The 12,385-nt window shown below is 39.5% G+C and overlaps 1 protein-coding gene across 2 annotated transcripts in view; it reads right to left on the reverse strand.

Moving 5' to 3' along the window:
- polrmt (polymerase (RNA) mitochondrial (DNA directed)) overlaps positions 1–12,385 on the reverse strand; it is a 96,751-nt gene that overhangs the window by 39,490 nt on the left and 44,876 nt on the right. For both annotated transcript variants that reach the window (XR_009824824.1, XM_062039501.1), the window contains exons 14-15: positions 11,852–11,938; positions 8,553–8,666 (exon numbers count right to left, since the gene is read on the reverse strand). Coding sequence is in view for 1 of the 2 variants with exons in the window: in XM_062039501.1 (XP_061895485.1) it covers positions 8,553–8,666; positions 11,852–11,938 (201 nt within the window). In the remaining variant the exon portion in view is untranslated. The remainder of the gene's footprint in view (positions 1–8,552; positions 8,667–11,851; positions 11,939–12,385) is intronic.

Below are 12,385 nucleotides of genomic sequence, written 5' to 3' on the forward strand. Positions count from 1 at the left end.
CCTACACATTCTCTTGACCAAACTTTCATACCTCAAGGGCTCGTCCTTGAAACGCCAGCCGAATGTATTATTATTTCACCTCAAAATGCCACGAGATTCTGCAAGATCACCGGAAAGCGGTGTTACCCTTGGGAACGGCTCGCTCCTGTTGCGACGCCAAAGGAGGCAGAGAGGGCATCTCCACGACATTTAGAGTCACACCCCCCCTGCAATTTGAATTTATAAACTCCCTCACTCAAACATGCTGCTTCTATACAAAGTCGAAAGGATATGCAGAAAAAGGAGAGACAGGACAATTATTGACCACTTCATTTTTTTATCAGTCCAGAATTTGAGGAACTTGCATGAAAGTTGATCGGCAATCTGAATCAACTTTGATTATAAAGTACCCAAAATAAAATGCTAGAGTCCTGTTCGTCTATTTACTTTCTCCAGCTTAAACTGGCCCTGGCACCAGTTTATTACCTCTTACACTGGTTATTGTCATGGTCTGAGGCACTATGTCGTCAAAGTAACTGTCCATCTTTCCAAAAAAAAACAAATACAAATGGCACAGCAGTTAGCCTGCTAACCAACCCAAGAGATACAAACAGAAGTAAGGCAGTCTGCATTGTTTTCATCACTTTTGTTAACAATTTGGACTTTTTGGACATTTTAATTTCTACTGTAAACATGCAGGCTATATACTTGCAGAAATTACACGGAGTAATCTTCCAAGGATGAATAATTTTGAAGAGAATCCAGCCATAAATGTAAACTTTTGATGATTTAGAAAAACATTCTTATATATATGCAGGGCGAGGAGTTGTACTGTAGCCTAGAACCATTTTTTCTTTAAATATACACAGACTAAACTTTTGGCAGCAATTTATATCTAACATGGACAATCTCTTTAAAAAAAAAAAAAAGGTAAATATCTCCTCAGAGAATACAGCACAGTTGGGGTCTTCTCTACTCCCTAAAAACTGATTTTAAGCAGTGCATTTGGTGGAGTTAGAGACTGTTTACTTTCTCACCGTTGGAGCTACAAATAAATTAATTTAATTTGGCTGAAGTTAGCTTATAGGTTTTGAGCATTATGTATTTCTTAGCTTTTTTAAGATGCTGTACCACTTTTGAAGATTGATGCCTCACAGGGGAGATCTGTGTAACAATTTGAAAACCTTTGTCTTCAAACATAATTGGATAACAAAAGGTCTGTCAATTTCTTTGGTTGTTTGTAGGTTAGGTTGGTCAAACAATGAATTAATTGTCTTTAAGCAGAATTATAGGCCTACTGAAATGAAATGTTCTTATTTAAACGGGGATAGCAGATCCATTCTATGTGTCATACTTGATCATTTCGCGATATTGCCATATTTTTGCTGAAAGGATTTAGTAGAGAACATCGACGATAAAGTTCTCAACTTTTGGTCGCTGATAAAAAAAAGCCTTGCCTGTACCGGAAGTAGCGTGACGTCGCAGGTTGAAAGGCTCCTCACATTTCCCCATTGTTTACACCAGCAGCGAGAGCGATTCGGACCGAGAAAGCGACGATTACCCCATTAATTTGAGCGAGGATGAAATATTTGTGGATGAGGAACGTGAGAGTGAAGGACTAGAGTGCAGTGCAAGACGTATCTTTTTTCGCTCTGACCGTAACTTAGGTACAAGGGCTCATTGGATTCCACACTTTCTCCTTTTTCTATTGTGGATCACGGATTTGTATTTTAAACAACCTCGGATACTATATCCTCTTGAAAATGAGAGTCGAGAATGTGAAATGGACATTCACAGTGACTTTTATCTCCACGACAATACATCGGCAAAGCACTTTAGCTACGGAGCTAACGTGATAGCATCGTGCTTAAATGCAGATAGAAACAAAAGAAATAAGCCCCTGACTGGAAGGATAGACAGAAGATCAACAATACTACCAAACTCTGGACCTGTAACCACACGGTTAATGCTGTACCGCCTGGCGGAGCCTAGCAATGCTGTTGCTAATGACGCCATTGAAGCTAACTTAGCTACGAAACCTCAACAGAGCTATGCTAAAAATATTAGCTCTCCACCTACGCCAGCCCTCATCTGCTCATCAACACCCGTGCTCACCTGCGTTCCAGCGATCGACGGCACGACGAAGGACTTCACCCGATCATCGATGCGGTCGGCGGCTAGCGTCGGATTGCGCGTCTGCTATCCAACTCAAAGTCCTCCTGGTTGTGTTGCTGCAGCCGGCCGCTAATACACCGATCCTACCTACAGCTTTCTTCTTTGCAGTCTCCATTGTTAATTGAACAAATTGCAAAAGATTCACCAACACAGATGTCCAGAATACTGTGGAATTTTGCGATGAAAACAGAACTGTTTGTATTGGGATACAATGTGTCCCAATACTTCCGCTTCAACCATTGACGTCACACGCAAACGTCATCATACATAGACGTTTTCAACCGGAAGTTTCCCGGGAAATTTAAAATTGCATTTTATAAGTTAACCCGGCCGTATTGGCATGTGTTGCAATGTTAAGATTTCATCATTGATATATAAACTATCAGACTGCGTGGTCGGTAGTAGTGGGTTTCAGTAGGCCTTTAAATTTTATTTCACTTGTTAAAAATTAAATTATGTATGTGGAGACTGGATAAACCTTTACTATGTTTAAACAATAATGAATATCAATAAACTATACTTTAAATTTTGAAGCAACTACTACATTATCATTATAATCATCAGATTCAAGGAGCAGAGTTTCAAAACAGGCATCTTAACGCATGACTGTGTGTGATTGACTCTGGCTGCCAATTCATAGGGCATGCTTTCTAAGAAACACCCAGTGGTACTGTAAATAAATCAGTAAAACTGCATTATTTTGAGAATTTTTTTTTAATCACCTCACAATGCTCATCTTTTGAGAAATGATGTGCAACAATTAAGAGCCCATGGAAATTACGATGAAGAACCTCAAGTAACCTTTATGCGTCTGGCCTTGTCCAGGACTTTAAATCACAATCCGGCTGTCACGCTATTGAGTGAGAAATCTAGTCAAATCCTGACCATCCAGTTGAGGAAGCACCAGTCCAGCCACGCTACACTCTACATCAACGGCACAGCGGTGGAGATAGTAAGCAGCACCAAGTTCCTGGGAGTGCAGATAATTGACAATATAACCTGGTCCCTACACACCGGAGCTCTTGTAAAAAGAGCTCAGCACCGCATGCACTTTTTGCGTCGGATGAAAAGAGCACAGCTCCCTCCCCCCATTCTCACCACATTCTACAGAGGCACTATAGAGAGCCTGCTGACCGACAGCATCTCTGTCTGGACTGGAGCCTGCAATGCCTCAGACTGGAAGTCTCTCCAGAGAGTGGTGAGGACGGCAGAAAAGATCATCAGGACTCCCCTTCCTCCTATCCAGGAGATCGCAAAAAGCCGCTGCCTGACCAGGGCTCAGAAAATCTGCAAAGACTCCTCCCACCCCCACCAAGGACTGTTTTCACTGCTGGACTCTAGAAAGAGGTTCCGCAGCCTCCGAAGCAGAACCTCCAGGTTCTGTAACAGCTTCTTCCCTCAAGCCGTAAGACTGTTGAACGCATCATAATAAAATTATCCCCTCAACTCCCCCCAAAATGGATTAACTCGCTGGAATAAAAAAGACAATATAACATACATCCATAAACGTGGACGCATGTGGAAAAGTGCAATATATTTATCTGTTCAGTAATCTATTTATTTATTTATATATATTTATTTAGTTTATATATATATATTTATATATTATATATATTTATTTATTTATATATGCACCTTATTGCTTTTTTATCCTGAACTACCATGAGCTTATGTAACGAAATTTCGTTCTTATCTGTGCTGTAAAATTCACATTTGAATGACAATAAAAAGTAAGTCTAAGTCTAATTCTAGGACTTTATGTCGACATTAGCCGATAGTCAGATTTGACTGTACCCTCACTTAGGAGGGCAGAGTAAAAAATAAACAAGGAATATGAGCCAGAGTGAGCTCTGATCCGATTAGAGCCGCCCAATCCTGTTAGGAAGCCTCCCTGATGTAGGTTCATGCTCCATGCAACGACTCCATCCTCCATGTGGTTATATTTGGAAATTGTCAGAATATTGACGCGATGCTGTGTCATGCAACGACTGTCCCAACACTTATTGGTTTTCTAACAGTGCCCCGACCTCTCATCCAGCAATTCTACCCCGCGTCTAATTACTAATGACCCCCCCGACAACGCAGTGGCCTTGGATTTAAAAGGCATGGAGGAGAATGGGAGATTGAATTCAATCTCTCTATGCACTGCGGAAGGGGAAAGTGACCTTTCTGGAAGCTCGTTTCATTTTTGTTGTCCAACGATGCAACTGGATTATAGTATTATCGCAGCGGATGAAGAACATCATCTATGAAGCTAAAATCTACTGTACCTCATCCATGAAGTCGGAACTTCATCCGTGCACGTGTCAATACTAAGGCTTCAAAAAGCTTATCAGCCTCCTTGTTCACGCTGGACATTAAACGAAGCAGGCCCAATCAGGGTGGAATGCAAAGGATGAGAGACGCGTCCTCGGGGGACTCACCATCTGTCAGCGCCGCTCTCTTGCACCTGCTTATGGAGGTGTCACTCCTCTTCAAAAGAAACCCTCTGCTTGATGTCATATTTAAGAGAGAGGACAGCATACATGGCTTTCTTATGGCCTTGCTGCATGCATGTGTTTGGCATATGCCATATGTCTCCCATTTATTTAGCTAATAAGCCTGAGGTTGCAATCTTTCAGGCTTTTTCCAAATTATGTAACACGCACTAACACAATCTATGTTCTTTCCATCTTAGGAGCTTGTAAATAGACTGCCAAAATTAGGACAAACAATACAATGAGTCTAAACAACATTAGCAATTATAAACACACACATCCCGGTGTGCTATCTACAGACATGCTGGCACGCTGACATTTATCTCTCAGACGTGCCGCTGTCAGGATCTCCATAGTGACAAACAACTTTAATGATGTTGTTGAGCTCCATTACGGTTAGGTCCACTCAAACTAATCGCACACCACCATCAGCGCTGTCTAGCCGGAACACTTGTCCCTGCAAACTTGCAAAGCATCCAGCTCTTTAAGCAACACTAGCGGATACCAGACTAACGTGCAGTTACAAAACATACTTACCAAAAGATGCTGAAAACCACTGAAAGCTGACTAAATGAAAACAGAAAAAAATTAATAAACCCATTATGACATGGGAGCATAGCAACACTGATCAAGTGACACAAGCACACTGTAAAATCACTATTTGTTTGCAGATTTGTGTTAATGTTTTTTAGGAGAACGTAAGGCTGGGCGATATATCAAATATACTCGAATATCGCGGGTTTGTCTTGTGTGATATCAAAAACAACTATATTGTGATATTCGAGTATAAGTTCTAATGCAGTTGCTTTTAGCTGCGGGCATTACACATTACAGGCTTTTCTCACTCTTTCTTGTCTCTCCTTCTCACAGAGACATAAAACAAGCGCACCTTCTTAAATACGTCACATACTGTCGCGCGTGGCTAACGTTAGCTGTGGTGCGAGTGGTAATACGAGAGAAAGAAGGTGCGAATCTGGTAACAAATGAAGGAAGAATGAATTCCCAAGAAAAACAGCACGGGGTCCATCGTCTGGCGGTGGTTTGGCTTCAAGCGGGAAGATGTTGAACAGACAACCGTAATATGTAAAGTATGCGGCAAAAGCGTTGCTACAAAAAGTGGCGGCACTGCTAATTTGTAGCATCATTTGAAAAGTCACCCGCTAGAGAATAAGGAGTGCTTGAAACTCCGCATGTCAACATCTCGGCTGGTGCCACACCCACAAAATGCCCAAGCAACCCTTTCCACATCAACACCGTATGAAATTAATAGTCAAAAACTGAAGGAGATAACGTCCGCAGGAACCTACCACATAGCAAAAACATACACTATTTGATTTCTTATTATGCAGCTAATTTTTTTTGACAGTTATTGAAATATCTTGTGTGACATCATGCACAAAAGTGCACTTTATTTGTTTTAAACTAGTGGCGTTCTGGACAAAAAGTGCACTTTAATTTAGTGTTGTTTTTGATACAGTATGTCATCCTAGTGACATCATACACAAAAGTGCACTCATAGCTTGTTTTAAAATGTCTCCGCCAATTTGCACTTTCTGTTTTGGAAATGACATGAATGTTTGTGCCACTGCTTAATAAATACAGTTTTGGTAAATTGACTTAGTTGTGATTTCCCTCTCTGCATGAAAGTTTAAAATTAGCATATATTAATGCAGTATGAACAAGAATAGAATCATCATACTGGTGTGATTATATGCATCAAGTGCTAATTGAAGGCTAAGGCAAAATATCGAAATATATATCGTGTATCGTGACATGGCCTAAAAATATCGAGATATTAATAAAAGGCCATATCGCCCAGCCCTAGGAGAAAGGAACTGTCTTGACTAAAGAAGCCTAATTCCCTGACAGCAACAACACAGTACAACTACATCCAAAGTTGAATGACTCGACATCAGCACTTTGCTGACTTTTGACCTCACACCTTTGCATATTTTGGGTCAAAATCGAAAGGATGCAGGAATGACAACACGTGCCATCATTCAAGCTTGCTTTCATTGACAGGATAGGCCTGATCTACTAAATGTTTGCGTGTGCTAAACTTGATAGTGTTCGCAAAGCAGATCTACTAAGGTCATGAGCGGAGGATTGCGTCTCTTGAGTGAGCAAAATAAGGAGCGCATCCATTTAGCGTCTGTCTTCATGAATATGCAGGATAGCGTATATGCTGATCATCAGAACGCCTACATTACTAGGTAGAAGATATGCAAATATAATTATTCATTATGTACAATGTGATTTATTAAGCTGAAACTGTTCTGTGAGAGCTACCGTATTTCCTTGAATAGCCGCCGGGACGCTAATTAATTTAAAACCTCTTCTCACTCCTGCGCTTACCAAAAGCATGCGGGATGGGCAAGCATGCGCTAATTATTTTAAAACCTCTTCTCACTCCGGCGCTTACCTTATCATGAAAAGCACATTTAATTTAAAAAAACGTTATTATGGTCTTACCTTTACTTATAAATGATGTACATGTGCAGCTGCTTCTGATCAAAGGCAGTCTTCCTTATCTTTCTTCAGTTTTAAAAGTCTCTGGAGATCTTCCTTTAATTATTACCTCCTGCTTCGATTGAAAGTCCAGTTTAGAAAACTGTTTTATTTTAGATATGTAATCCTCCATGGTAAAAGTGCAAGCAAACGATCGCTGCTCACGCTTGCTGCTTGTTGTCTTCTTCTGCAGCACCGGTCTTCTGCAGTACTGGTAGTCGCAAGAAGGATCACTAGCACCCTCTACCACCAGGAGGCGGGAGTCATTTAATGACTCATATTTGACCCGGCGGAAATGCCAAGCATGCGCTAATTATTTTGTGAAACGAGTTTGACCCGGCTGTAATTCTAGGCAGGCGAATACTATATTCCCGGAGGCAATTCAAGGAAATACGGTATTTTGAATGTTTATTTTGCACATCTGAAAAGTATTTGTAAACTTACACAGTTACGCACACGCTGTGAGAAAGAAAGGGATTGCGCTGCAAAAACAACTGGACAGGGAATCTTTCGCCATACATGTGTATGTCAACATATATGAACTGTCCAAAAAAAAAAAATTGGGCATATCATCTATTCAGCAATATAATTGTATCATTTTATATGTGCTGGGTGATTTATGGGCTGATTAAAACTAATTCAACAGATGCAGACTTCGGTGTCTGCTGGTGTTTGTTTTTTCATTAAGAAAAAATATTATTGTATCTTCTAATTGAATATATGTCTTGCATTATAATTTTCTTGCATTTGGCTAATTCCAGACGCATGAATACGCTGCGGTTTCGTGATGGTTCACCACCTCCCCGCAGAGCGCATCATCAGCGTACTTAAAATAGTTTCTGCTGTCCTATATGTCTTACATAGTTCAGAGGCTGGAGATCACAATAACATGAATGTGGAGGTAAATAAGTGTTTCCATAGGCACATAATGCCGGTAGTACATGCAAAAACCTAATTTAAGCAGAGTGGTATGCACCAGTTATCAATTGGACACAGAGTTTTAATAGATCACACGCCCTCTAATAGTATATGCAATTTTATAGTTTGCACACGCTGTTTAAATTAACAAAGTCCTGAGTGCATTTAGTACAGTATAAAGAGAACCATCAAAAAAAGGCTAATAATATCACATTTGAAATGATTTTGGACTCCACATTTTGGCAGTGCCCACAATTCAATGGACTGTTTGCCAAAGCACAGCGAGGGAAGCAAGAAGCTGGCCATGGATTGGATACGGGACGATTTTAGTGGTTTAAACTTGAATCTATGTTCTTTTCTTTTCATGAAAAGTGCCAATAATGTCTTTTTTTCAAAGCATTTTTCTTTCTTTTTTTCCTGACAAGCGACACGCTTCAGCCTAGAGAGATAGTTGTTCACATTTATAAACTCTGGCCTTTCGTTATGTTTGCTTACCACTTGGTTACGTGCGCGGTGGTAGGGCTGGATAATGGGCAAACCAAGGGGCGTCACCCACTGGACGCTGTGACCCGTCTTGGAGATTAGCCTGGCACTTTCTGTCAGCCAGTCCTGCAACACAAAAAGGTAGACAATCAAATAATTAAGATTAGAGCTGTAAGACAACTTAAAATAAATGTAAAAATGCTCAAGCAATTAAAACAAATCAAAAAAATATTCTACAAGTTCAAAATCCTTAATAATAAAGATAACAATAACAATACATGTTATTTATACAGCTTTTGTATGAACTGCAAATAGTAATGCCAATAAAACAATGTTAACGAACATTATAAGTATTTAAAATACATATTTATTTTATTCGCAAATAGGACCACGCAACAAAAAAATAATAATGTATACTCCTACAAGAATAAAGTAATATTATTATTTGAAAAAGAACATGTAATATAAGATTAAAGCTGTATTTTTATTAGAATTGTGTCATATACTTATGAGAATAAACCTGTAATATACTTCTGCACTAGTCTCCAGATATTTGAAGTGACTATTGCTGTCAAGTTTAACGCTTTAACGCATGCGTATAATCACAAATAATTATCACACCAATCATGTATCAATGCAGGTTAATCACACAATTTATTTTGAGCGCATATGCTCCTTTACTTTAACTGCAGATGGTTACCTGAAAGGCGGTGTGGTTTGTTACACGGTCAGCGATCAGGTCAATGCATACAGTACGCCAGTACAAAGGTGTTATACAAATCTATTAAGGACTTTTTTGGTGCAAAAAAATGTTGCTGGCTTTGTTAAGAAACAGGTGAGGAATTGCTGCAAATACTGCAAAGTGATTTTCATAAAACTCCCAGTTGAGCTTCAAGAATAAAAGCCCGAGTAATGCCATAAGTTCGTCCACACACAGCTGTAAGGAAGATGGATGAGGCCCCGTCTTCCCCGTTCCCTTCTTATATCTTTGTCTGAGCCCGCAACAGTGACAAGGAGATAGCCGGGGAGTGACGGATGGACTAACTAGATACTTAGAGACTGACTGATCAATGAGTGGATTGAAAGGAGGCGGTGCAAGGAGTAGAGTGTGCTGAGAATAAATGGAAGTGTTCAAAGAAGGAAAGAGGTCAGCGACGGGATTGATCGTATATATACAGGAAGTGTCAGGCCGTTGGCGCCACTGTGGCGCGGCAGTGAATTCTTTATCTCAAACCAGGGCTGTCCCAGCATGTTCCCCAAAGGAAGAGTGCCAGAGCGGAGGGCGCTCGGTCTATTAACGTGCCGGGCCCTGCTGTGCTTGTAAAGATAATGCACACAATGCCCCCGCCAGGTGAATATCCCGATGCTATAAATGGAACCCATGTGATGAATGCACGCCGTAGGCAGTTTTTCATCACCTAATGGTGCCAGGGTGTAGTCATTAATAAGTAGGAAAAATCACTCTCTATGCTGTAGGTTACTCATCACAAGTTGACTATGGTATATTGTGTGAACTACGATCAAATCTCAATTGCAATTACATAATATTGATTAGCCCACAATGTATATCAGGCATTCGCCAATTGTTTATGATACTATATAGGTTAAACAAAACAATTAGATGTCAATAATAAGGTAAGCTCAACTGTGCAATTTGCATTGCTGCCAAAAGTATGCTCCAGAATAATGTAACGTCGCTGGGAGTTAATGCTGGACTTCCCAGCATGCGTTGCATTACTCTTGCAAGAAAATAGTTGTTACAGTGTAAAGCTTATTTCAACGATACCCAGAGGACCATGTTTGTCGATCCTGAGCTTGTTCTAAAAATTGCACTCTTAGCAGTGAGTTACATCTAAAATTGTATTGTATTGTGTTGCAATTTCTTTTAATCACACTTGCATTGATGTATAGTTGAAAATGACAAAACATTTTCAATACATATAAACTCTCTGACGAGTCAAGCATGTAAAATATATTTTAGGCTTTTATGTTGTTTGAAGAGGAGTGGCGTTATGTCCAACAGTTCCTATTAACAGCGGCCCTTTACACAGTGGCCAAAGTGCCTCCTGCACATGTCATAATACTGTCATGCCTAAACTAAAACTACCGGTAATATCAACTCAGTAATATCTAAAACCTTGTACAAACAGAGATTATGATTTTATTTTTTAATTTGTGAAAATTTAACATGTTGTAGAAAAACATGTAGATTAAATGTAAAATCCAACAATTGCAGTTATTGATTAAAAAAAACAAACATTGCATGTTGAAACTGATCTGTATATCTTGCCAGACGTTTCATCAGAAAATGATCTACAATTTGACAAAAAAATACAGAAAAAAGGACTGAATCAAATGTGGCATAAGTGACAGTATCCCTCTGCAAACACAAGGTTTTTAGTTTGCCTTCATTTTTGCTTTCTTTAGTTTAGTATGCACTGGTTAATTTTTTTGTTATATTTTTTCCGCAGTTGGGACTAAGGTACTTAACCTAATCTGTACAGTTAATAAATGTTTTACAATACATACGAACAAATTAATTTAGAAAAAATTGAAGGTCAACCAGCCGTATCCAAGCATTCCGTTTTGTAGGTTTTTCTATAACTGTGCAACAAATCTACAAAAAATGTCACAAATGAATCAAAATGTTAAATTGTAACACCATTTTGGTCCATGTTGTTACCTCAAGTCTTGTTATAACAAACAAAAAAATATTAACATTATCCAAATAAAACTGACCTGTGTTTTGCACATAAAAACTACAGTTTCACAGCTATGTATCCAATGTATCCTCAGGGTTCTCCGCTATCAAACAGTTGATGTCCACAAGATGCCCTTAGAGACTTTTTCCATCTCAATTATTTGTAGTTGCTAGGCAACAAAAAATATCTCCAATCATTTACAAGCATTATTTATTTGTGTACTTAAGGTTAACTGACTAGGGAGAGAAAAGACACTGAACTTGGATCCCAACACTCTGTGGTGGCAACCCTTCAATGTGAGTACATAAACAAATGTGCTTTAGTAACAGTCATGACAAGTTTCCTCTTTGTCTTTGTTGTGTAATGTTGATATCCTAAATCCCGCCTCTTCTAGCAGGAGGGTGTCACTGACAAAACTGGCAGTGATCCAAATAGCCACACGGTCTTTGATTGACAGTAGACACACTGAGTCCAGTTCGTGGTAGTTTATAAAGTTAAAACAGGATTACCGGGACCTTAAGAAGTAATATTTTAGTCTGGTTTAAGTAGTGTGAGTTTATTGAATGGCAGTGAAGACTTCAATGAAGACTTTAGTGGAAAAACACCCACCTGAATCTCTCTGGTTCCTGTAAACATCTCCTTAAGGCCACTGAACACCTGACGTACCAGGTAATGAGACGCCTCCCACACATACATCTGAAATAGACACATTGGATTATACTATGATATATCATTTACTAAAAGTAACTGGTAAATAGGTAGTGCAGAATTCAGGCTAATATGAAACGGTGTTCTAATCTCCCTCGAGCCTGCTGTCATCAGTCCAAAAATAATCCCAGTTGAAGCAATTAGGGACATGATGCAAAAGTCACTAGCAACAACATTCACGTACTGTAATAATAGATGCACTGATCATGTGGTCATCTAGTTCCTATCAGCACTCAGAATATCAGCCCTTTGTGTCCAGACCTCCATTTGCATCTAAAAATACTGCCACAGCATAGTATCACATATCTGTTGTCTGTACCCTCCTGATACAACCATACAAATATTATATTTCATCGCATTATGACTGGGAATACAGTAAGCTGCTGTCTTGTGCATCACTGGTGTCAAGGTGAAAGCGACTGGACTGTCTTTGGG

Source organism: Entelurus aequoreus, linkage group LG27, assembly GCF_033978785.1.
Source record: "Entelurus aequoreus isolate RoL-2023_Sb linkage group LG27, RoL_Eaeq_v1.1, whole genome shotgun sequence".
Lineage (NCBI taxonomy): Eukaryota > Metazoa > Chordata > Actinopteri > Syngnathiformes > Syngnathidae > Entelurus > Entelurus aequoreus.